The sequence below is a fragment of the Heloderma suspectum genome, chromosome 1 (assembly GCF_057233095.1).
Source record: "Heloderma suspectum isolate Gila_16-S chromosome 1, 16-S_ref, whole genome shotgun sequence".
Classification (NCBI taxonomy): domain Eukaryota; kingdom Metazoa; phylum Chordata; class Lepidosauria; order Squamata; family Helodermatidae; genus Heloderma; species Heloderma suspectum.
In genome coordinates, this window is record NC_139458.1 from 152,276,221 (window position 1) to 152,301,923 (window position 25,703).

Below are 25,703 nucleotides of genomic sequence, written 5' to 3' on the forward strand. Positions count from 1 at the left end.
CCCTGACTGCTCATTGGAAGGACAGATACTGAAGCTGAAGCTCAAATATTTTGGCCACCTAATGCGAAGAGAAAACTCCCTGGAAAAGACCCTGATGCTGGGAAAGATGGAAGGCAAAAGGAAAAGGGGACGGCAGAGGATGAGATGGCTAGATAGCATCACCGATACAATGAATATGAACTTGCGCCCACTCCGGGAGAGAGCAGAGGACAGGAAGGGCTGGCGTGCTATGGTCCATGGGGTCACGAAGAGTCAGACACGACTTAACGACTGAACAACAACAACAAGAGGTCAGACCTTCTCTGCCCCATATAGCTCCCTTTTTACTACCCATTACTTGCAGAAGCAGAATAAAATATGCCAATCAAATGTGCAGAGTTTCTAGATGTTACAGAACACAGAGTATACACCATAATACATATCTGATAGTATGCAAACTCACATCTTTCCTGCACATGCTGACTTCACAAAATTACATCCACCTCATCTTAATATGGAGACAGATGCTGTGATCTGTGACTTCACTTTATTTTATTTATTGATTTTTTACATTTCCATACAGCTCAATAGCGAAAGCTGTCTTTAGGGTAGCCTTCCCCAACCTGGTGCCTTCCATATGTGTTGGATGACAACTCCCAGCATGGCTGGCTGGGGGATGCTGGGAGTTGTAGTCCAACACATCTAGAGGGCAACCGGTCAGGAAAGGCTGGAGTAGAGGTATGATTTCCAGGCAAGCTCCTCACTTCTGCCCCTGGGATGGAGTTTCATTATTCCACACTTTGTAACACAGTTTACATGACGGTCCCATCCTTGCCTCCCACTGCTCTGACCTCACTCAACACTGCCCCATGCAACTATTTGTAGCAAGTTCTAAGGAACTGCAAGGAAGTTAGAAACCTACAGTTTCCCCCAAAGTGCATCCATTTGCTTCCAAAGGACCTACATTCATACCTGGCATAAGGCAAAATTATACAGCATACATGTATGAAATTAAATCCTCATTGAAGGCAACTGGAGCGTCATTCATATAAGCATATCCAAGATTGCTTTTGTTGTGACGTTATGGTGCCAAATGTCATTATGTTTCAAGTTCAACAAATGAAACATTTCGAAGCTTGCAATTCCACACATCTGCCACCCAACGGTGTTAAAACTTTCCCAGCCGAATTCACAGCACACAATTTAGAGTCTGTCTTCAAAATAAAATAAGATAGCATTAAAATAAAAGCTTCCCTTATCCACCATAGCCATCCCTTCCCAAGAGGGAAACATTTAACCAATCTGTTTCAGTGAAGACTCACCTGGCTGTTTGGATCTCCAAGTAAATTACATATATGTGGCACAATCTTGCTCAGTGTTAAACTCTGAGCTCCAGATCTAAGATAGATGGGGGGTGGGGAAGAGGGGTGGAAGAGAAGAAAGAAAATTGGACTGAGTATTTTTTTATTTTAAAAAATTCTGAATACGGGTATCAAAATATACCATAAGCCCCAACTTACACATTGAGTGTTGCAATAAGGCAGAGGCAAATTCCTTCTCTTGTTCGGAAATTCTTGTGTTTGAATCCTCCCAAAATCCTGTCCCATACGTACTGCCACAAAGATACAAGGAAATCACAGAAAATCAAGACCCAGACCAACTGCAATTTTAAATTTCTTAATTCTGAATACTCTATAGCCACAGGAAGAGTGTATATCTGTGCCGAGGGAAGAAAGTGAATGCACACAGATACAGGTAGGGGTGGGAAGTCAATTATTAAAATAACTTCAAAAAGACCATTTTTAATTGGGTGAGTGGGTGGTGAGCTAGTCTAATATTGGGGCTGTTCACACAACATGCTAACCCACACACTGTGGTTGAGTGTGGACTGTTGTTGAACTGTGGGTTGTCTGTTGAACCATGGGGTTAGCTTCCTGTCTGAAACCAGGACATTTTCCACAGGGTGGCTTGTTAACCATGCAGTGTGGCTTATTTTTCTCAAACAAGCCATCTTGAGAGTCCTTGGTTTGTTTTTGGGTTGTTCAATGTAGTTAACAAGCGACACTGTTAACATTGTTGTGTGAACCCAGTCATTGCCTTGAATTGCTTGCTGCCTATCAAATACCTACCCTGATCATACCCTGATCATCCAGAATGCTGTACTCTGAACGTCCAGCCACAAGGGCATACTTAGATCTCTCTCATTCAGTTAGGACTCACTTGTTCTACTAAATGGTCACAATCCAAAAGCTTTCCAGACGTGGGAACTAATTGCTTGTATGCTGAAGCTGCATATTTCCAAGAACTCACCTGAGGGTTAGCAGCTTGCTCCATGATTTTTAGCAGCAGCGCCTGATCCTGCTCTCGCACGGAGTCTTTTGAATCTCCCAGCCTGTCAATTAAACTAGGTAGCACTAAGGGGGGAAAGCAAGGCTGATTAGAAGAGAGTGTATAGGAAGACAGAGCTAGAAATACAGATAAATTGTAAAAAAAAAAAACCTACAAAAAAATCAACCCTCCCACATGTCTCAATGTGGCTTGAATGACAGGTCTTGCAAACTATTCACACAGAAGGAATAGATGCTTGCCTTGGACAACAGGCTAAGGACAAGACTGCAATATTAGCATCATCACTGTGCACATACTCTACAACCAACGTTTTACCTATATAAGCTTTACAAGGGTGGCTGGTCACATTTAAATGCACTTACCACACGTGCTGACCCATCCACCTGTAATATCAGCAGCCCAGCAGCTAAAGTTCACGTGGGAATAGACCAGCATACATGGCAAGTACATTTCCATAGGTAAAGGCCCATGTCCTGCACAAAGCAAGTCTTATACATGTACTGCCAGGCCCTGTGCATGGGTCCATAATCTGCTCCACTGAAAGGTAATGTCGGCGTGCTTTGTGCGCACTTCACAATTTCATGCAAGGGATGATACTGGTTGAAGCAATTAAGATCTGAGAGTCCAATTTCCATTTTTATTTAAGAAAAAAGGCTAGTTTCTAGTCCTTTGGCTGTGAAAGTAAGCTTGAAAACAAGGGAATGCTAAATAGGATTTCTAGCAGGGTTCCCAAGTTGCAATCCTCCTACCTCTTTCACAGCATGTAAGTCTCAAAGGAGGATGTAGCTGCAGCATCTCCTGCCCTGCTTTTCCCTTAAACCACCCTCTGAAGGAAACAGACTTCTTTTGCTTTTTTTACCCCTCAGCAAATGGGGCCAGAAGCGGCCATAGATGCATCCATCTGGACAGTTTGCTGGCTATTAAAGAGGATCACCAAGCATATTACTGTAAACCTCAGGTCATACATCACACAGCATAGAAAAGTTGGGCAAACAGTAAACTGGAGTCCAGATGCAGAGCTGCGGTTCCTATTTTACACTCCGCCAACACCGCAGCAATGCAAAATGTGTTTCCATGTGTATCTGCAGACAACCAGATCCCAGACTTCACAGGCACTTTTGTTGCAAACTGCTACTTCCTTAGAATGAGGACAACTTCAGAACAGGGGCTGCAGGCTGGCCTGCATGTCTGGCCCCCTGCTCCAGCCTCAACTGATATTAGTCAAGTGGTAGCCAAAGAGAACAGTATGCAATCCAGTACTGCAGGCCTTTTGACCTGCATAGTCCCAATGACCTTACCTGTGCCAATTTGGGCTTTAAATCTGTCTTGGAGCCGTGATACCAGTGCAGATAAGATGTCCAAGCCCAGCAGGACAACCTACAAACAAAAAATAAATACATGGGAGCAGTTAATATGAAAGTTAAATACAAGCACATATGCAGACCAAACATGCACACTTTGGACATGGGGCTGCCCTTGAAGACAACTTCAGCTAGTGCAAAATACGGCGGCCGGGATTATAACTGATACAGCCAGGTACAGCCACATCACACTGCTTTTAAAACAACTGCACCAGCTAGCTATTTGCTTCTGAGCCCAATTGAAGGTGCTGGCACATACCTTTAAGTCCTAAATGGCTTGGGGCCCAAATATCTGAAGGTGATCCTCTCCCTGTATCAACCTGCCCAGACCTTAAGAGCTTCAGGGGAGGCTTTTCTCCAAGACAGACGTAAACCAACTTACCGCCTGATCCTAAGCACATTTACAAGGAACCAAACTTCGCTGTATTCAGTATGCTTACTCCAAGTTTGCTCAGGATTGCAGCCTTTAAGCTGCTTCTTTTCACTGCTACACTGATCCATGTTATGCCCAGTCAGTTGCCACTGCTGTCATCTATGAGAAACACACACACTATTTTCATATCCCAAGATACCATGTACTCCCTCCTTTCCTCCTCGGCACTTAAATAATAGGTTTAAGATCCTGATTAGTAAACTGACATTAAAAAACAGCTCCCTATTTCAAATATGCCTGCTAACTGTAGTTTAAGCAAACCAGGACATAAGCGCTGAGGTAGGAAAGAGGGGAGGGGCAAGGAGGGACTATGTGGTCTCATCTCTTATTTCCGGCAGCTAAACAATGGTTTAGCAAGCTGGGAACTGAGCATCCAAACCAGGCCAATGTAATAGTTCAATAGCTCATGTCATCATATGCATTAGTCTAGGTATTACCGCATATGGTTAAATATGTATTACATCTCTCTCTCTCTCTCTCTCTCTCTCTCTCTCTCTCTCTCTATACCTCCCAATAGCCAAAGCTCTCTGGGCAATTCACAAAAATTAGAACCACAAAGCACAGCATAAAACAATATAAAGTATGAAAGCTTAAATCCACAATATAACAGTACAACCAGAATAAAACCGAGCAGCAATGCAGAGATTTAAAATATGGATTTAAAACACCAAAGCTAAAATACTAGGAAGCTTAAATGCTAAAATACTGGGAGAATAAAAAGGTCTCTGCCTGGGCATGGAAGGAGTACAACGAAGTATCGATAGTTATTTAGCATAAACAAGAGTAATTAATATTTTTCGCAACATTTGAAATAGTGCATAAAAGCAAATCAAACTCTAGTGGCACTATTTTGTAAGCCCAGAAGTAGTTTGTAATAAGCAAGCTAACACTCACATAAAATTTAACTCAGTGTGTGAAATCCAATGCTGCACAAACAGAAGGCAAGCTTGCACCACAGATCTTTCCCTTCTCCTCTGTAGCCCCCTGTACCCCTCCCCCCCGCCAAGAGCTTCTCCAGAGTGTCAGAAAGACCTACAGAATATTATGAACTGCATCTTACCTGGCTGCGGCAGAAGAGGAAATTTCCAATATCAGAAGCCTTGTGGGAGCAGTGCACAATTCCTCCACCTGTTTGGAGGGAATTCCCCTCTTCCACTGCAGCCTGGTAAGGCACAGTTCACAATGTTCTTGTGTGTGTGTGTGTGTGTGTGTGTGTATGTGTATGTGTGTGTGTATATATATATACACACACACATATATATATATATACACACACACACACACACACGTTTCATGTATGTATGTATTTATGTATATATGGCATAACATATGAAAGCACATTTTCAATATTGCTATTTATTGTTAATACATACTAAAAAGCAACATTCCCCAACCTGGTGCCCAGGACAGGTGTTCAAGTTAGGCATGGCAGGCCCACATCCCAGCAGGGGCCCGCTGATAAAGAGCCCCCTGAACTTGCTCCTCCTCTTCGCCACTGTTCACCAGCCTCTCGCTCTGGCAGAGACAACAGGGATGGTGAGAAGGAGGAACATTTAATGCCACTGCCTACTAGCACTCTGCCTGTCAAGCAAGCAAGTGGCAGCAATCATGAGAAAGAGGACGAGGAGCAATAGCAGCTGGTGACAACGGAGATAGTAGAGTCACTGAGGGAGGGGGCCCATTCACAGTGTCTTGCCCAAGGGCTCTTACAAACCTGGAGCCGGCACTGCTGGTACCCTCCAGATGTGTTGGACGACCACACTCCATATCCGCCAGCCAGCCATGCTGGGAGTAGACCAACACATCTGGACGGCTCTACGTTGGGGAAGTTTGCTGTGAAGCCAAGCCTTGCAGGAATTCTGCTCAGATGGAGTAAACCTAACATTTCATTAGAAAACCACTGAAGACCACATTCATGCAGTGGTCTCTGGAGGCTTTAGTGCAAGGGCTGCATATTAGGAATTTACTGACCAATCCTTGGCATATTTACTCAGAAATAAGTCCCCACTACGTTCAATGGGACTTGCTCCCACACAAATTGCATACTTAACTGCGAGTAAGCTCCATGAAACACGGGGGGAATTTTGCCATTAGGGAATATGTATGATCTATGGCATTTGTGCACTCAAAAACAAACAACTCAAAAGTGCAATTCTGTGGATGTTTAGCTGGAATAAAACCCTACAACTCCCGACGTGCTCCAGCCACGCATGCTGAGCGTTGGAGGGCTGTTCTCTGTCTAAACATACATAGGATTACACCCGAAGCAGCCTTGTTGGACGGGACATCGGTCTTTTAATTCCGCCTGCATCTGCCAGCAAACCAAACCCTCCTCCTAGAGAGGCAGCTCCCTCGTCACGAGCGCAAGCAAACGCCTCGCGTCTCAAAAAGCGCCTCCCTCTTTCTCTCCCGCCCTCTATGCAAATTAGAAGGGCGACAGCTGCGGTGCATTGTGGGTGGGGTCTCAAATCGCGAACGGGGAGGCTAAAGGGCAGCTTGTTTCGCGAGCTATTACGAATAGGAACGTTCCGGTATTATTCTGTCATCCAACCGAAGTAATTCCAACAGGCAGACACGCCTCGCTGTGACCCTAATAGGCTTCCCTGTCCATCGCTCCAGATTGCCGTCCGCTTTATCCCTTTAACCGTCCTTATCTTGGGGTTGCGCGACTGTTCAATGAACGTATAGTGAGAACAGTACTGCTAACACCTGCAACACGTAAGCATCCCTGGGGTTTTACCACCCCAATGAGGTGCAATTTTTGGAACCTCGCTTACAGCGCGCCTATACTGTACAGAACTAATATTAAATATGGGCTTATTTCTAGGAGGATCTCACAAACCTTTTTTAGTATTTTTAAGCGCGACGCTATACTAACTGGCATCTTTAAGAATTGCCGCTAGATGGTGCTACGCATCATTAGTAAAAAATTTCCTCGTCTACAAGTAGTTAACTTGCGCGTAGTAACGACGACTTGAAAAATACACCCTTGCAGCCATCACAAACACCCATAATTAATCAATCTTTTCAACACATGTACTATTGGTATTCCAACGCGGAGCGCATTTGTTATATTCAAGGCTTGTAAACTAGGAGCAGAATCTGCTCTGTGCCAAAATTACAAAACAATGCCAGGTTGAGTTATGAGTAGGAGGAGTGTTAAATCGTTACACAAAGGTGCCTCAAATCCTGCTTGTACCATTTCATCATTTAACTGCATATATTGCATTGCCAAGAGCATCTGACAAATGAGAAAATTTGAGGGCAATACTTCGATCTGTTCATTAGGTTCAGCTGTACAGAGGGTTACTCCCCCCTCTCTTCAGCGTAGAAAGACTTATCGTGTTACATTTGCAAAAGCTGGAAGATGCGAGAGAGTACTCTGCAGCCTTAGCAATAAGTGACTTGGTTATTTTCAACTCATTTATCAGCCTTGAACAAATTACCCATTTCTAAAGGGAGAATGAACGGTGACCCACTTTACAAGATATGAGGAGAAAACTACCTTGAGGTTTGCAGGCCAGGCAAGTAACACAGTATAAAAAACTTAGTAATTATAATGAATCATTCTAATTCTTTACAAGTAAACCAAAAAAAGATTGCTGCCTCCCCTCTTATTTCACCATTTGTGAAACAACATGTTCCTTTATTTGCCTTGTTCACTTTTCAGGTTTATGATGGGTGGGGGGTGGGGGGGTGTCACTGTTCAAGATTTTGTAAACATACACTGAGCAAAATGACTCCAGGGAAAATTTTAAACTTGCAGCTTTTGGCTTAAATCTGTCAAGCCACTGAGCAAATGAACAGAACCACCCCAACACAACTCAATTATCCAGTCACCATTCACTTACATTCAGCTCTTTGATGAGCTTCTGCCGGGCTTTAAAAACCTGGTTGTTCAGGTGGGCATTTGGGGTGGGTTAGGGTTTCTTAGAGCAGCTGGGGGGGGGGGGCTCAGTTGATTATGTAAATTTGTAATTAGTATTGTACGCTGCCTAGAGTGGCCAGGTAGCTGGCCAGATGGGCAGCTAATAAATCAAATAAATAAATAAATATAGCACAACACTATACATGTCTACTCAGAATTAAATGAAACTTACTCCCACATAAATTGGTACAGGATTACAGCCTGTGTTTACATTTCCTTTCCTAAATCCACAACACAAACAACGAACAAACAGTTGAGATTTTCAAAGTCAATAATAAAAACATTTTCTTTCAAGAGCTCATACAATGCCATTTCTACCTCAACTGAAAAGCTTTGCAAAGAAATAATAATAGTAATAATAATAATAATCCAATCCCAGAAGAGTAACAATGCAAGTCTGTGGCAGAAAGACAACAAAAGCACTGCATTTTAAAAAAACTTCCTGTGGAATTTTGCTCAGGAATTCAAAGTTGGAACTTTTTCTGGAGAGGTAAGGGAAACGTGCTTTGGTGGGTAATGAAAATGCAGGATAAAAAATTACCATTTGTTTTGTAAACCTGAACAAACCCCCAAATTCACCTTTAGACAAAAGCCTACTCCAGCCTTCCACAGGCCAGGTAGGGGAAGAATGAGCTAGTAGACTAGGCTGGACCATTTCAGACTACAGGTGAGGGATACCACTTCTGAATGCACCACCACCACCACCACCTCAATCAATCAATCAATCAATAACAACCTTCTCTCCAAGTAGAACATTAGAGAGGGTTGTTGTTGTTGTTAATAATAATAACATAGAGCTTCTATTATTATTAATAGAAAGAGAGGTTCTACTGTACTCTCTGCCTATTCTGCTGGGTGTTGTTGTTGTTTTGAATTTGCAGGAAGTTGCTGTTTTTAAACATAGGGGAACATATAAAAATGAGTAATCCCACCTGGCGTCTATGGTAATACAGTCCATTGTAACACCTCATTTTGCTGCAAATGTAGACGGATCTAAATCCTTTGCAAATCCTCTCATTGACTGAACTACCTCTTTAAGGTTGATTCAGAGGCTGAGCTTGAGCACCAGGGATCAACTCCATTGATACAAGGTCTTCCTTCACAGTGAAGCTCACTGGGTGACCTTGGGCCAATCACTCTCTCTCGGCTGTCTCAACCTTACAGGTTTGTTGTGAAGGTAAAAGGAGGGTGGGAAGAGATCCATGTATGCTGCCCTGAGCTGCTTGGTGGAGAGGTAGAATACAAATAGCAATTAATCTATCAGATAATTGATTATTAATTGCTATACCATCACACACCAGTGTAGAGATGTAACATTTCTGAAAATTTTGAGGCCATGGGGAAAAAAATGTTTTGGGAAAAATTGAAAAATAAGCAATACTTTTTTTTTAGTGCTCTTTACAGATGTAAAGTAATTTTGTTGCTTTAAAGCAGCCCTCCCCAACCTGATGCCCTCCAGGTATTTTGGACTTCAGCTCCCGTCAGCCTCAGGCAGCATGGCCAACAGGCAGGAATGCTGGGCACTGTAGTCCAAAACATCCAGAGGGCACCAGGTTGGGGAGGGCTGCTTTAGGAACATAACCAGCCTTTCTGCTCCTAAAGATATTTTATGTATGTCTTCGTTTGCTCATAAAATTATTATATTTTTTAAAAAATTAAAGTAAACTCAGTAAATGTATAATTATTGTCTGAATAGATTAGAACTACATTAAATGGCTGCTAAAGCATCAGAAACACAGGACTCTATAGAACAAAACCCAAGCTGTCACGAATGCACATTTACTGTCAAGAACGCACAATAGTGATTCTACTCACATCAGTAAAACAAACTTTAGATCAATAATTTTAATAAGCAATGAAAGAACTAACTATGCTGGGAATCTTACAGAGCCGATAAAAAAACATTTTCCCCCATGGCTTCATTATTTCCAGACATTTTACATCTACAGATTTTCTATAAAAGTGTTCTTATTACATAGTTTTTAGAAATCATTTAGAGTAATTTACTTTGGAGGCGAGTAAAGACCAGGTAGCAATATATACTTTGTCTTAAATTCTAAAAGAAACTATTTCATAATCCAAAGCTGTTCTTTTCCCAGTTTTTTCCGGGTTTTTTCTGGGCCTCCACCAGAGCACCCATAGTTTTACAGCCCCTACAGCCAAGAGGACTGTTGCCTGTACCAGAGGAAACATACCAAAGTATTTCGGAATTGTCATGACTAGTTGATCCAATTAAAATGTATCCAACTAAAAAGTATTCTCTCACTTTCTATAGGATTCTCATTCTGAGACAAGTTTCTGTATATGAGTTGCCCACAAAACCTTAAAACCACTGAACTTTGATACTGTCACAGGTCACAAGGCTCTCTGCTGTTTTGTGCTGTAACATACTAAACAACATTTTTTTTAAAGAAATTAGATTCCGGATTAATATTGTAAAAGAGAAAAACAAGGCTGCTCTGAAGTTGTGGAGTCTCAAATAAAAATAAAGCACAAATGAACAAAGCAATACTTTAAAATGCAACCCTTTATAAGAGAGAAATGGCGAACCTGTTTCTAAGGCTGCCAAAAGCTAGGGAGGGCTACATTCATGATGGAAGTCCAGGTCTTGTTCTTAAACAAAAATATTATCCACCTCCTACCCTTTAAGAAGTGTTCCATAAACAGGGTGACATGACAGTGTAGTCCCTTTCCTTGGTCACCACCCATTTTATTTCATATGGAAGGGGGACCCAAAACAGGGCCACTGACAACAGAAGAGGGCCTCTGGTGACGACCACAGGCTTTCGTAGTAGAAGTCCTTCAAATTGTCAAATCAAGAGAGATACACTTGTTTTGCGTACAAACGAGAGTTTGCAGGGTTAGAATGAGCATACTGTCATTTCTAGAGATCCTAAAGCAGGGGTGCTGAACCTCTTTCAGTCAGGGGGCCAACTTCAATTTTGGAGAAGCTCTCAGGGGTCGCATTCTAGTGGTGGATGGGGCTGAAGGCAAAAGGGGCCAGGCCAAAAAACTAAAAATACCTGCATATTTTAGCTTCAAGCTCTTACTGCCAGTAGAAGAAGCATTTCAACCTTTTAGAATGGGGAAAACACTGCAGAAAAGCCGGGAAATCACCAAAGGATTGGAGATCAGGGGAAAGGGTGTATGGCCATCTGGGTTACCCCAGAGGGCTGGACTGGGAAACCCAGAGGGACGGATTCGAGATCAGGGGAAAGGGTGTATGGCCATCTGGGTTACCCCAGAGGGCTGGACTGGGAAACCCAGAGGGACGGATTCATCCCTTGGTCCTAAGGTTCTGCACCTGTCTCACCACAGCAACCTGACTGTGCATTTTCATATTTCTGTGTCATACATTTTCTATATTATGCTACACACCATCTTTCCATATTCTTTAGGCCAGAACGACACATTCAGTCATTGTGTTGCATCCTGAAGCCCTAGCCACCACCTCTCAGAAAACCAGCCTCTCCCACTGCTGCTTTGCAGAGGAGAAGAATCAGTTGGACAAGAGGTGCTGGCAGAAGATGGAGTTCCACTTTCAGAACTCCCAGGATTTCCTACATGCTGCAAAAGTGGAAAAGCCTAGTTGGAGACATCTGGCAGGAAAGCTCCAGGATGGGATGCCGAGTCAGTATCCAGCAATCTGTACACATTAGAAGAAAATAGGCAGCACCGGAGAGTGTACAGAACCCTGGGGATGGGAGAAATAAAGCCCAACAGCAAGTAGTGGGACACAATACCAGTTGCCTTCAACTATAACTACTGTTTTACAAGTTAAGTAGAGCCAAAGTGAAACCTACAAGTATCTAAATATAAAAACAATTAAATTCCTCAACCCACTCACAGTTCCTAGGATCAGACAAGAGGGAAACAGTTAAGCCCTCCAAGACTTTTTAGCTATTTGCTTGTCTAATCAGCATTTAAAATTAGCCAAAGGGTCAAACTACAGCAGTAATTGTGAAGCTACTCCACAAGCAGAAGTGGGGGCAACCCAGAACTGTTGTCTCACTTGGGAAGATCAGGAAGAGCTTATCCCAACTGGCCTTTCATCACACTCACTGCTGGGCCACTGGAAGAGCCATCATCAGGAGCCCAGCTCATAGGGAGAAGTCCCACTTTGGTTGGCTGGGAATGGACTTTGTTGGCTTTACTTCAAGGGATGTTACAGCCACTCCTCGGTAAAGTTTGCCTGACTCGGACAAAGAAGGAATATGGAATAAAGCACTTTAACCACATGGAATGCACTGGCGCTTTTACCACAGAGCACAAAACCAAAGTGGGGGTATGTCAGATGGTACAGGCAGAATATGGAATGCGTCACCTTTAATAAAATAAAACCAAGAGTATGTTCGTAGCTTTCATGGGACAGGGCAGCCTCCCCCAACCAGGTGCCCTCCAGAGGTGTTGGACTACAACTCTCAGCATTCCTGGCCATTGGCCATTTTGGCTGGGACTGATGGGAATTGAAGTCCAAAACCTTTGGAGGGCACCATATTGGGGAAGGCTGGGTTAAGGCCTAAAATGGCTATTAAAGTCTGAAGAAAGAGGAATTAGGATTTCCACAAATTTTCAAACTGTGTACACCTCCTCAGGGCACCCAAGTCACACCTCAACAGGACGTGTAAGTGGGCACAATGGCGGAACAACAACTTGAAATGATGCTCTTAAAATCTGACTTGCTGAAGAAACTGCAGTGTCTCTAGTTGTGAGCCCAGAGAGATACACAATGCATTCTGGGGGTATGCAAAATTGCCCCAAGGTTCAAGAGACCTCTTACTTGAACTGATGAAAGCTGAAAGTCAACAGACCAGCACATCCCCCAGTCTCTAAGGGCAAGGCATTTCCTCCCACTCCCTCTCTCAAAGGAAGTTTTGGGAAGCATATGTTTTGGGAAGAGTACCATTAAATAGCACATAGGAAGCTGCCTAAGACTGAGGCAGGCCACTGGTCCATTTCCCTCAGTATCGACTACACCAGGGGTAGGGAACCTGTGGACTTCCAGATGTTGCGGGTCTCCAACTCCCATCAATCCCAGTCAACATTCCCAGGACTGATGGGAGTTGTAGTCCAACATCACCTGGAGGGCCATAGATCTACACTAACTGGCAGAGTCTCTCCAGGGTTTTTTTTTCCGTATATTTCCCAATAGCCGAAGCTTTTTGGGCAATTCACAAAAATTAAAACCAAGACACAGCATAAAACAATATAAAAAATGAAAGCTTAAAACCACAATATAAAAGTACAAGCAAAATAACACCTAGCAGCAACCCTAGCACCAAACCCTGTTTTCAGACAGAGGTCTTTTGCAGCCCTACCTGGAGATGCTGGGGATTGAATCTGGGATCTTTTGCATGCCAAGCAGGTGCTCTGCCACTGACCTATGGCCCTTCCTCAGATGCAGAGACCAAAACCAGAGGGGGAAAGCTGTTGCCTTCATGCCCTACTTGTGGGCTTCCCAAAAGCATCTTGTTGGCTATAGTTGGAAACAAGATGCTAGACTAGTTGGTCGTTGAGTCCGATTCAGCAGGGAGTGGATATTCCTATGTACTCGAGACATATGAACAGCATATCTGTTTGCTGGTGACCAGAGCATCAATCTATGGAAAAACCATCATAGACTTAAGTCTCAAATATCCATTATTGGAAAGACATCCCACCTTTGTTTAATTCTTTTTGTCTTCAACCATCTCTCTAGCTTTACAAAGTCCAGCTATGCATGCACCAAACCACTCCATGTGCCTGAAGACTAGGTGATTACTAAATGCAAGATGCTCCTTTGAATCATTTGTGTAAATGTGGCCACCAATAGCTGTTCTCTCACTCTCACTCACACACCATCATCAGTTTAGGCTTCAATCCTATACATACTTACCTAGAAAGAGACCTGAATACGGTTGCACCATTAGTGATATAAAATAAGCAACTGTAGACAGACCATACCTAAAGGCACATAAATAAATCCAAGCTATATACTAACAATTCGAAAGCACATATCTAATGCTATTCCAACTAGATAAAAATATTCCACGTAAGGAAGTCAGATATACTATGTATCATATTTTCAGCCCCTGTGGCAAGTTGGCTGCTGCTACAGTTGGAAGCTTCTTTGCACTGCATAACAACAGGATCTAGCACCATCTAGCAACAAAGATGATCAGGGGACTGGAAACAAAGCCCAATGAGGAGAGACTGAAAGAACTGGGCATGTTTAGCCTTGAGAAGTGAGGACTGAGGGGAGATAGGATAGAGCTCTTCAAGTACTTGAAAGGCTGTCACAGAGAGGAACACCAGGATCTCTTCTCGATCATCCCAGAGTGCAGGACACGGAATAATGGGCTCAAGGTACAGGAAGCCAGATTCCGGCTGAACATCAGGAAAAACTTCCTGACTGTTGGAGCAATACGACAATGGAACCAATGACCTAGGGAGGTGGTGGGCTCTCCCACACTGGAGGCATTCAAGGTGAGGCTGGACAGCCATCTGTCGGGGATGCTCTGACTTGGATTCCTGCACTGAGCAAGGGGCTGGACTTGATGGTCTCGCAGACCCCTTCCAACCCTTCTGTTCTATGATTCTATGAACTGCTTTTGCGCAGTAGCAGGGGGATGAATTCTGGCCAGTTAATTTATCTATTCCTCGCTATGGAACAGAAGCAGCATTCTAATGAATGATCTGACAGGTATTTATCTTGTTATTACCACAGGAGCATGATCTTTCAGCTCCTGGGATTCTTTTAAAATCTTCTACCTAATAGTGTAGAGTGAAAAGCATGAAGCAAACACTGATGCAGTAGTGGAACCACCACTTTACTGGTTTGCAATTAAGCTCTTTAACACATAGTTCAAAATTAAAGGCGGTTTTAGAAACTGCTATCCCAGTAAGTGCAGGCAAACAGTATAGGGGGAAAGTGTCTGTTTTTTAAAAGGCCTCTGAATAGTTGCAATATTTTTGATGCTGCACATATTTTATCTTACTCCTGGGCTCTCAGATTTTATTGCTAACTCTCGGGTGCAATCCTATGCATGTTTAGACCAAAAAAAAAGCCCTACAACTCCCAGCATTCCCCAGCCAGCCATACTAACTAGGAAATTATGGGAGTTGTAGGACTTCTTTTTCCTTACTAAACTTGCATAGGATTGCATCCGTAGTATTCTTTTTCTAGTTGTTTTTAAAAGTTCTGTTTTAGAGTAAATCTAGGTTATTTTCATCTTGTTAGTCATTTGGCAGTTCTGGTTCAGGCCAAAGGCCAGAATACAAACTATATACAACACTTAATTGTGTTAGGTGAACCATGCAGGCTGGAAATGGTGACGTCTCCTCCTGCCTTTGCCTAGCATATGACAACATTTGCACAAAGAGAGAGAGAGAAAGAGAGATAACCCCCAAGGAATCTAAACGTACTGTTGTTGCTTTTTGACAGGACTCAGTCTCATTTTGACCTGGAAAAAGCGGCACCAAGAGCAAACAGCAAATTTTCCCCTTAAAAGGGACCAGTATCTTGATGGGGACAAGAGTACCTAGTACCTAGCCCTGAGCAATCCACCTCTTTTGTCTCAAATGCATGCAATGGCTGTTGAGCAGGGATGGGGAACGTGTGGCCCTCCAGATGTTGATGAACTATAACTCTCATCATCTCTCAAGCTGCTGAAGAAACCACTCTGTCCCTGGTTGTCAGCCCTGAGAGAGAGAGAGAGAATGCTTTTGTAGGATATGCAAAAGTGCCCCAAGGTTCAAGAGACCTATCTGAATTGATGAAAGCCTAAAGCCAATAGATGAACTCATCCCCCAGTCTCTAAGGGCAAGACATTTCCACCCTCTCCCTCCCTCCAAGGAAGTCAATAGATATGTTTTTGGCAGAGTAACACCGTATATCACGCAGGAAACTACCTTATACCAAGTCAAACCACTGGTGTATCTCAAGCAGTACTGACTACACCAGGGGTGGGGAACATGTGGATCTTAGAAGTTGCTGGACTGCAACTCCCATCATCCCTCACTATTGTCCATGCTGGCTAGAGCTGATGGGAGTTGCAGTCCAACAATATTTGGAGGGCCACACATTCCCCATCCCTGCTGTTGAGGATTCATGAAGGATTGCTCCAATTCTGCCAAGCAGAATTTCGTGCATTTGGCATCTGCTTCTGTTTTCTCCTGTTATTTTTATGAGCATCTTCTGCAGTAGCTAACTGCCAGTGGCAAACTCTTGCCTCTGCTACATTGCTCTCCAACAGTGTTGGCATCCTCATCTCCTGTCAGTTACCAGCGTTTAATATTCCCTCTTCCTCCCCGAACACTGAAAGGGAATGTATCTTTCATGAAGAAGAAAAGGGGGGGGGGGAAGCCTGTAAAAATGTACACCTTCAAAACGTTGCATGAAAATGGCCTTCCCTGCAATATATGGGAATCGGGGGGGGGGGGGGGAAGAGAGAGACCTGCAGCAAGCCCTGCCTAACAGAGGGGACTCATACCAGTTAGTTCAGCTGTGAGGATCATCTGGTGCCCCAAACGAACTGGAAGAGCCATACCTGGAAAATCATAACCAGTGACATGATCACTTCAAAGAAATGCCTTGTGCAAATTGTTTCTGCTTCCAAGCTTTTCATTTTCTAAGATTTTTGAACCCTTTGTGGTTGTGGAGCATAAGGGCCACGTGTCAAAGAACTTGGGGGGGAAATTTTCACCCCCTGGACTCCTTCCCCAGAGGTCATACCCCCCCCCACACACACACACAGGTGCCAAAAATAAAATTGAAAATTAATTTAAAAAAATAAAAAAACAAGCTAATTTTGACCCTTTTGGTGTGCTGTAGCCACTATTAACACAGGGTCTTTTTTCCTCCAAAAAATAATTTTTTTAACTGAATTTGGGGGGCAGCAGGGGCTGCATGTTGCCCACCCCTGCTCTAACTACTACACCACACTAGAAAAAAACAGAGTCTTAACAATTCCTTAAAGCGATCTAAAACAACATTTACATTGCTGAAAAGAGACATGTGCCATCAATGGCAAAGCAGCAAAAATACTAGAAGGAAATGTCAATAAACCATACAAGACAGACTTGCACACTACATATGGAGTCCGAGGGCCTGATATTCCCTTAATTTCTCTAGGGTGCAAAAAAAGTCCTACAACTCCCAGCAGTCCCCAGCCAGCAGTGCTGGCTGGGGACTGCTGGGAGTTGTAGGACTTTTTTCTGTCTAAACCTGCATAGGATTGTGCCCTTAGTGCAGTACACTGAGAGCAGTTTTGAACAACAACAACACACCAGTGGGAAATTCTACCAACTGAACGAGCAGGCAGCAGAGTCTTCTTTGTGGTTTTCTTTCTGATTCAAGAACATTTGCACTGCCAGAATGTGAAGGGTACATAAGCCGAGATTGTTTTAGACTCATTAACAAATGTGACTTTTCATCTAATATATGAGAGTACAAAAATGTACACACGTCTATTTCGAGAAAGTCTCTACTTATTCAAGGCGTATGTGACCAAGTCACAGCCTGTCTCTTAAGAGCTGAAACTGGCAGATGTGCCATTCTGCCGAGCCCGTATATCCAGCGACGCCCTTCTTAGAATCTAAGACTTCAATGGAAACATAAAGACGCTATTTCATTTGTTTTCAACAAGTACACCAAACTACACCAAACTGCATAAGGGAAAAACATTATGGCGCTGGAAAAGGAAGCAACTATGCCAATGCTAGTGGCCCAATGGATATCCTAGGGCAGGACTACAGAACGTCTTTCAGCCAGAGGCTGAATTCATTTCCAGAGTTTTCAGGGGCTGCATTCCAGTGTTGAGTGGGCCCAACGGCAGAAGCGGCAGGGCCAAATACCAGCATATTTTAGCTTAAAGCTCTTACTGCCAGTAGTAAGCCTTACTGATAGAGCAATTACAATCTTCTGAACAAGCAGTAGATGCAAAATGACATGAAACTCCTTGCCAGTTCCATACCACAAGTGCCATCCTGATGTTCCCAAGAGTTTTCTCCAGGAAATATACATCTGTTGGGGTTGTAGCATTAAGAAGTCCAGAATTTTCAAACTATTGTGCCCATTATAGAGTAGAACTGAAAGCGATGTGAGATCATAAGTGCACACATCCAACGTCTGGCTTAATTGGCAAAGCTTTGCTGAACTGTACCCATGTTTTCACTTTGGGGGGATGACCCACCTTTAAACATCAGCTTTGTAATATGCCACCAGTTCATCTCCTTCAGCACAAGTGGGTCCACATCTGGTGCAAAATAAAAGCTTGTGCCACGATGTATATAGTGGCATTTGAAAGCCCCACAGGACTCTGCTGATTTGCTGCAAAATGGTTAATGCAAAAACGTCTCCCAGTCAAGGGTATTCTAAAGCCGACTTGTGACTTGCCTGTTGTCTGTTCGTTTGGAGCAACAGCACTCCCCAGGTAAGCAGCAAAATGCACCTGCCCCATCCAGGAGGTGTGGGGTTCTCTGTTTCTTATGGGGGCTCTAAGAGGGAGAAGCAGAACTGTGTATGAATCTGGCATAGCGGCAACAAGCTATGTACAGGTTGTTGTTGTTTATTCGGCCAGTCGCTTCCGACTCTTCGTGACTTCATGGACCAGCCCACGCCAGAGCTTCCTGTCGGCCGTGGCCATCCCCAGCACCCCCAAGGTTGAGTCCGTCACTTCCAGAATCACTGGAGGTGACGGACTAAACCTCCAGCAACTCCATGTACAGGTTATAGCCTTTATTTTATGTTAATAAACTCACTTTATCAAGCAGAAGCCGCTCAAAGGGGCTAAGAACAAATTTAATAACAACAAAGCACATAAAAATATTCAGGTTAAAAACAGAGCAGGGGTACCAACACAACAGCTGAAAAGCCTGAGCAAATAAAAAAAGTATTTTCCTGAAGTTGGAAGAACATCAGACTGGAGCTAGGCAAGCATTCCTGGGAGTGAGCTCCAACGCTGGGGCTCTACCACTGAAAAGGCCCTATCAGGTCCCCATCTGCCTAACTTATAAAGTTGTGGAGATCCGGAGAAGGGCCTCTAAGGAAAATCACCATAGCTCGCAAAGCAACCTGCAAGAAGGCAGTCCTTAAGGCAATTTGGTCCCAAGTCATTTAAAGTTCTAAAAAGACTCGACTTTGAATTAGGTTTGGAAATGGACCAGGAACTAACTGGTGGTGTGTGTGTTCCATGCACCCAGTTCTCCCAGTTAGTAGCCTAGCTGCCATATATCATACTAATTGCAGTTTCTGAACAGTTTCCAAGGGCAGCCCCCTGTATAACTCATTCCAATCATCTGTTCTGGAGAGCACCTGCCTTAGCTGCAAGTGGTGTGCTTTGGGCTTCCAACAATAAGGCTGGATCTAAAAGCACTCCCCCACCCCCAGCTATAAACCTAGTCCTTCAGGGAGATGAAACCCTGTCCAAAACACATCAACTCAACACAGCAAAGCACTGACCAAGAGCATCTCTGTCTTACTAAAATTGAGTTTCATCTAAATGATTCTTATCCGGTCCATTACCAAAGGAGATTCCTTTTTTAATGCTAGAAAAGGAAGACACAGAGCCACATACACAGCAGACTCAGTACTAACCTGTGTTTAATATACAGCTCTATCCTTCTCTTAGCCTCCAAAGGCTAAGCTGACTTCAGCTTAAGAGCACTGCTGCTGTGCAGCATCCTGGTGGCAGGAGGGAGAAGCAGCAGTGCAGAAGGGAGGAATATGGGATGGGTCACCACCTCTCAACCTATTATTTCTATAGCTCTTTAGAGGTGCACTTGCAGCTCAAGCCTTAGTGCTGCTTGGAGTTCCCACCTAATTTTTGACACTTGTCTTAATTGCTCACTTGTGAATTTCTGGTTGTTATTTCTGAGCCTTGATTTTATTTTCGTTTTTAAGGCAGCTAACAACCAAACTTACTTTGTCATGTTCCCTATTCAAAAAGGTCTCAAATAAACATGCAGACTGATTGGTTCAACACCTATGTCACAGAACTGATTCTAGAGGCTTGGTGCACTCTCAGTCCAAGTGTGCCACAGCTACAGGTTAGCCTTTGCACAATACTTCCTCAACTCTCTTTGTCACTGATATTAGTTTGTCAGGTTAATCCAGACTTCCCCAACCTGATGCCCTCCAGCTGTGTTGGACTACAACTACTATCATTCCAGGCCATCATGGCCATTGGCCTCCAAAACATCTGGAGGGCACCAGGTTGGGGAAGGCTGGATTAGTGAGCCATGTAAGGACTCAAACTTCAGCTTTCTGGGAGCTGGGTTGGAATTCTGTTCCATGAGCCACAGCATCCTTATGCAAAGTGATAAAAGCTTTGACCCAAATAGTTTTAAAGTCTCTCTGCCTTCCTCCATACACTCACACATCCATTGCAACTGGTCTCTGCCCTTTTGAGTCCCTATATAATTCCCACCACCACCACTCAGAAGCTCAGAGTCCTCCTATGTATGTTCAGCTCATACCCTCTGTTCCATGCTCTGCCCCTGCCAGAATCCTGCTATGTTTGCTCAACTCTGAAAGCTTTCTCAGAGTTCCCCAGCCCTGCCAGTCCTCCCTTCTAACTCCCTCTCTCTCTGCACACACCTGCCTCACCTGTCCAGGTGACTTTCTAGGGGCAGACCACAGTCAGCTGCTCTACTACAATGGATTTTCCTCCATCCTTCATCTAGGCCAAGGGTCAATCTGGAGGCCCAATCTGGCCCTTAGGCTTTCTGCAGGGGTTCATCCCATCCCCCTCACCACCGATTGTTTGGTGGTTTCCTGGCTTTTGTGCAGTTTCCCCAGCCCCATTTTTTCCTCAGAGGTAATCTTTCAAGGACAGAGCTAGCAGTGAAAAGGGCCAGAGCCACCCCATACTTTCTCTCTCTCTCTCTCTCTCTCTCTCTCACACACACACACACACACACACACACACATCTTCCATTCATCCATCCATCTACAGACACATCTATCCATCCCATCCTCCCTCTTCCCCATTCTCCCCCCCCATTTCCTCTTTCTCTGCCACCCCACCTTTGCTTCTCCTACCACCACCAAGGACTCACTGCCTTGTTGGGCACCACCTGTCTGGAGTAATGCAGTTGTTATAAGGAGAAGAGAAGAGCAGACAGACAGACAGACAGACAGAGAAACAAGGAGACAGGCAGGTGCAGGTGTGAGCTTGGAGGTCCAACTATGGAACATGAATGGCTAGAACATCTTTCCAGAGAACACTGGACCACTCTAGACACTACACTCTGTGATTCAGCCTCTGAGGTTGTGTGCATGGCTGCTAGACTCTCTTGTTCTCCTCTCAGCAATGGCAGTGACTGATCTAGGAAGGAGCAGCACATATCAGGAGGGCATCAGGGGCCACAATAAAATAAGATCAAGGACCTCATGAGGTCTGCAAGACAGCCTCCTCTGATTTAGGATATCACATAATCTGCACAATATGGAAGAGGGGAATAACTATGGAACTGTTCCCCCTCCGCCATTTTTAAAAGGGGAAAGCGTTCACAGGGTACTGCAGGCATTGGGGTAGGAAAGTTTGCCTCTTGTCATTAATGACATCACAAAAAATACCTGGCCAGGACCCCATAGCACTTGTGTAATCTCATTCACCACAGCAGTCTAATAGCAGCTGAATATACTGAGGAAAGACTTACATTTTCCCCAGGTACAAAATACCGTTGCTGGAAATTACAAGAAGCCTGTACACAAAAGTGAAGCCTTAAGAAAAGGCATGTGGGTTGTCAGCAACAAACAAGAAATAAAAAATGTGACTGTGCAGAAAAGCCCCACCTCATATAAGAGATGAGAAAAAGGGGAGCTCTTCTGGCACCTATTGCCCTATGTTCATACATCTGTACTCAGGTTTCACTTTCCAATCTGGCTGTGGCTATTTTTAACCTTTGTGACCTGCATTAAGCTTAAGGGTAGAAGACAGAGAGGTAGAAGAGAGACAGATGTATTTCATTGATCAGGGGCATAATAGGCAACTGAACACAAAGTAAAAAACAAACTCAAAGTGGCATCTGGATGATCACAATTTAAATACATAAACACATGCACATAGGAAGACATATGACCAAGTGCAGAAGTACTAACAAAAAGCCAGTAATTGAAAATGAAATAAATCCCATAGCTGGAATCAAGGCGTCTGTAAAAATAAATTATATCTATCTATCTATTCCAAAGCTGTATTCAGGCACAAGGAATGTCTTTGCAAAGCTGCACAATTTCTCTCTTGTCCAGCCATTCATTATCTTCTAGCAGCAGACAGGATTCTAATGAAGTTTAATGATTCATAAAAGATTTCAAGGTCACTGTACATCTCAACCATCCGAAGACCAGACATATTCCATGGTGAACTAAGGGAATCCCACTTTTTGTGATGGCAGTGAAGCATCCAAGTATCCTTGGTCCACAGACTCTCAGATGGAGATAATCCATCTGTGCCACTTCACCACCAATATTATAACCGTGGAGGAGTAAAACCAGCCAAGAGTAGGGGCAAGCATATCCACACCTACAAAACAGGTATGATTGGGACTGCATATGCCACAATTCCAGGAGAATATCAATAAGGCAAAAGAAAAAGAAAGAAGAGAAAAAACGAATGGAAGCAGAATTCATCTTCCCCAGAAAATCAGCAAGTCATTGACTGGGTTCAGACAATCGCAGGGGCTAAAGAAGCCATCATGGCTTCTTCCCCCGCTCCCACGCATGCTGCGCGAGTGAACACAATTTGTATAATTACCCACAATGCGGTGCAGGTTTCCATGTCGTCCGAACCCAGTGCAGTGGGTGGCGGGATGGGTTCTTACCCATGCCACAACCATGGTCTGTAATAAGGGTTGTGGTGTAAGTAAGAAACCACCCCTGCTGCACACTGTGCTGAGTTCAGATGACACAGCAACCCACGTTGCATCATGGGTAATTATGCAAATCGTGGTCATATGAGCAGCATACATGGGAGCAGGAGAAAAAGCCACAATGACTTCTTTTGCCCCCACGATTGTCCAAACACACCCTCTAGCTCTCATAGCTGTAAAGGAGCCTTGGCAGGCTTTGCCCATGCACTTTCAAGATCTCAGAAGCCAGAGAGGCAATTTATTAAGATAAACTGGCCTTGTGTGCTGTATTTGCACAATTTATATGGTTTCACAGGTTGTCAGGTTGTAGAATTCCAATCTGTTTCAATATGGAGAACATATACCCCTAGGTATAATGGTCACCAGCATGGTCATTTACTTTATATAACTCAAACTGGTCCCTGATAACTCAACATATATATTCAACAGCCAGATGAAAAAGCAAAAGCTGCAAAACATAATGGCGTGGTGGGAAGCTTCTCCATATCTGTATTGAGAAATTGCACATGCCTGCGGTCTTTTCATATGATAACCAAGAATTCGCAGCACAAAGTGGGCTCCAGCATGGCCCCATGATGAAACTAGCTGCAGCCAAATGACACCAAAATTACAAGCAGGAATTGTGAGAAGGGACTCTATGTGCAAGAAATGGGGAGGTCATTTTGCTATGTCCCATTCAGCTGAGAGACAGAGGCCTGGCTCTGCAAGCCCCAAGAGGTACAGTAGGAGTCAGAGTCATGACATCATCACTTACAAACACTGTACTACTTTTGCCATCACTCCAGATCCTCTGAAAGAAACACAGTGCAGACAGGTTTTCAAAATGCAGTCAGCCCCTGCCAGCATAGCGAATGGTCAGGATGCTGGGAGTTATAGTACAACAACATCCAGTGGGCCACAGGTTCTCCACCCCTGCTCCAGGTAGATATATGCCTGGCCCCTTGTAGCTATACTAGAAAGAAGTTGAGCAAGATACAAATGTAATATGACAGGCATGGTCCCATTATCCTCCTTCCTGGATTTCTTGCTTGACCTTCTCCAACTGGATTCTCCTCACTACAAAACAATTAAAAGGAAATTTCATCCAGCAATTCAGAGTTTTATTACAGGTGAGACAGCCAGGCAGGGGAAGAGCTTGTAAGAAAATGCACACAAACTCATAGGGCAGTATCCAATGCTGACCATGTGCAAGCGGGACCCACCACTGGTACAACAAGAAGCTAGCACTTCCTAAACCAACTGGAAACAAGCTAAAATTCTAGTTTTAGGTCAGGAGAAGGGGGAGGTCAGGAGCTAGCGAACACGAGTGTTTTGGCTTGTTTATAGCATTGCTCTAGCAACCACTAGCTTCCTATTGCATTGGTGGTGGGTCCCACTAGCACAACATACTCAGTAGAGGTGCAATGGCAGCACTGGAGATTGCCCATGCAAAATAGTAGTTTGTATAATACCACATTTATAGGGAACCTGTTAAACGGCTGACCCACTCCAAATAGGGGTTGCTGAGAAACAAGAGGGGAGTTAAATGGCCTGTGAAGGGCTCCCTACAGTTTATGGTATCCTGAAGAGGACATGGCTGGCTGGAGCCCTAAGCAGAAGCACTCCTTGTAGGAAGTAGGAATACACTGAATACACTGTTTCAGGTCCCATTTATACATACCTTTTGTGCATAAATATATAGGTTCGGAAGCACAGTACAGAATGTTAACTTAGAGCAAGGCTTACTTTGAGTCATGACAGTATCAGAATCTGAAGATCCAGGAACTAGAAGACAAACAACTGTTAAATATTTTAAAGTATTTAAACCTGCAGTCTAAAGCACAGTGGGACATATATTTAGGATCAATCTGCCAGTCAATCCAATTGCTTTTTAAGAGCTGTTTGAACCCCGATTCTGTTAGCAGTCATTATCCCAACAGTGGCCATGCAATCTGAAATCAGATACAGTTTTCCCACCTGTAACATATTGAGATATATATCTCATCTTGTATGGCAACAGACACTATAATTTTATTTTATTTTTTATTAGCACTGTCCTTTGAAAGAGTTTTGAACTTGTTTTTTCTTTGATCTAGCATCAAACATGCAAAGAACTTGAAAGAGAATTTGTGATGCAAGCTAGGTGAATAGTCTCTTATAGTTAGAATTGCAGGGTATTTTTTAACACAGTAAACAAATGCTTATTTACACTGACTTTTTAAAAGAAAAAAGGAATGTATGGCATACTGAGGTCAGGAATTTTATTATTACTCCTAGCTTTCAAGGACTAAGTTCCCTCCATCTCCTTTACCTCTTAGACACAGGAGCAGTTATAGCTCAGTGGTAGAGCAATATGCTTCTCATATAGAAGATACCAGGTTCAATCCCTGGCATCTCCGTGTGTGTGCGCGCACGCATATGAAATCAGGCAGCAGATGAAGTGAAAGACCTTCATCTAAGACCCTGGAAAAATACCATCAGTCAGAGTAGACAATATTAGCCTAATGGCCAAGTAGCCCAACATTGGACAAATAGAGGAGGGCAATAACTTTGTATGCAAATCATAGAATCATAGAATAGTAGGGTTGGAAGGGGCCTACAAGGCCATCGAGTCCAACCCCCTGCTCAATGCAGGAATCCAAGTCAGAGCATCCCTGACAAATGGCTGTCCAGCCTCGTCTTAAAGGCCTCCAGTGTGGGAGAGCCCACCACCTCCCCAGGTAATTGGTTCCATTGCCGTATTGCTCTGACACTCAGGAAGTTTTTCCTGATGTTCAGCCGGAATCTGGCTTCCTGTAACTTGAGCCCATTATTCCGTGTCCTG

The 25,703-nt window shown here is 43.7% G+C and overlaps 1 protein-coding gene and 1 non-coding gene across 4 annotated transcripts in view; one reads left to right on the forward strand and one right to left on the reverse strand.

The window, feature by feature from the left end:
• CLASP1 (cytoplasmic linker associated protein 1) overlaps nt 1-25,703 on the reverse strand; it is a 269,767-nt gene that overhangs the window by 176,347 nt on the left and 67,717 nt on the right. For all 3 annotated transcript variants that reach the window (XM_084807323.1, XM_084807315.1, XM_084807309.1), the window contains 4 exons: nt 3,627-3,705; nt 2,290-2,393; nt 1,500-1,591; nt 1,302-1,377 (listed from right to left, as the gene is read on the reverse strand). In XM_084807323.1, coding sequence (XP_084663449.1) covers nt 1,302-1,377; nt 1,500-1,591; nt 2,290-2,393; nt 3,627-3,705 — 351 coding nt within the window. The remainder of the gene's footprint in view (nt 1-1,301; nt 1,378-1,499; nt 1,592-2,289; nt 2,394-3,626; nt 3,706-25,703) is intronic.
• LOC146358287 (U4atac minor spliceosomal RNA) lies at nt 6,766-6,891 on the forward strand. Its single transcript, XR_014787078.1, has one exon. It is a non-coding gene; the product is annotated as a U4atac minor spliceosomal RNA (small nuclear RNA).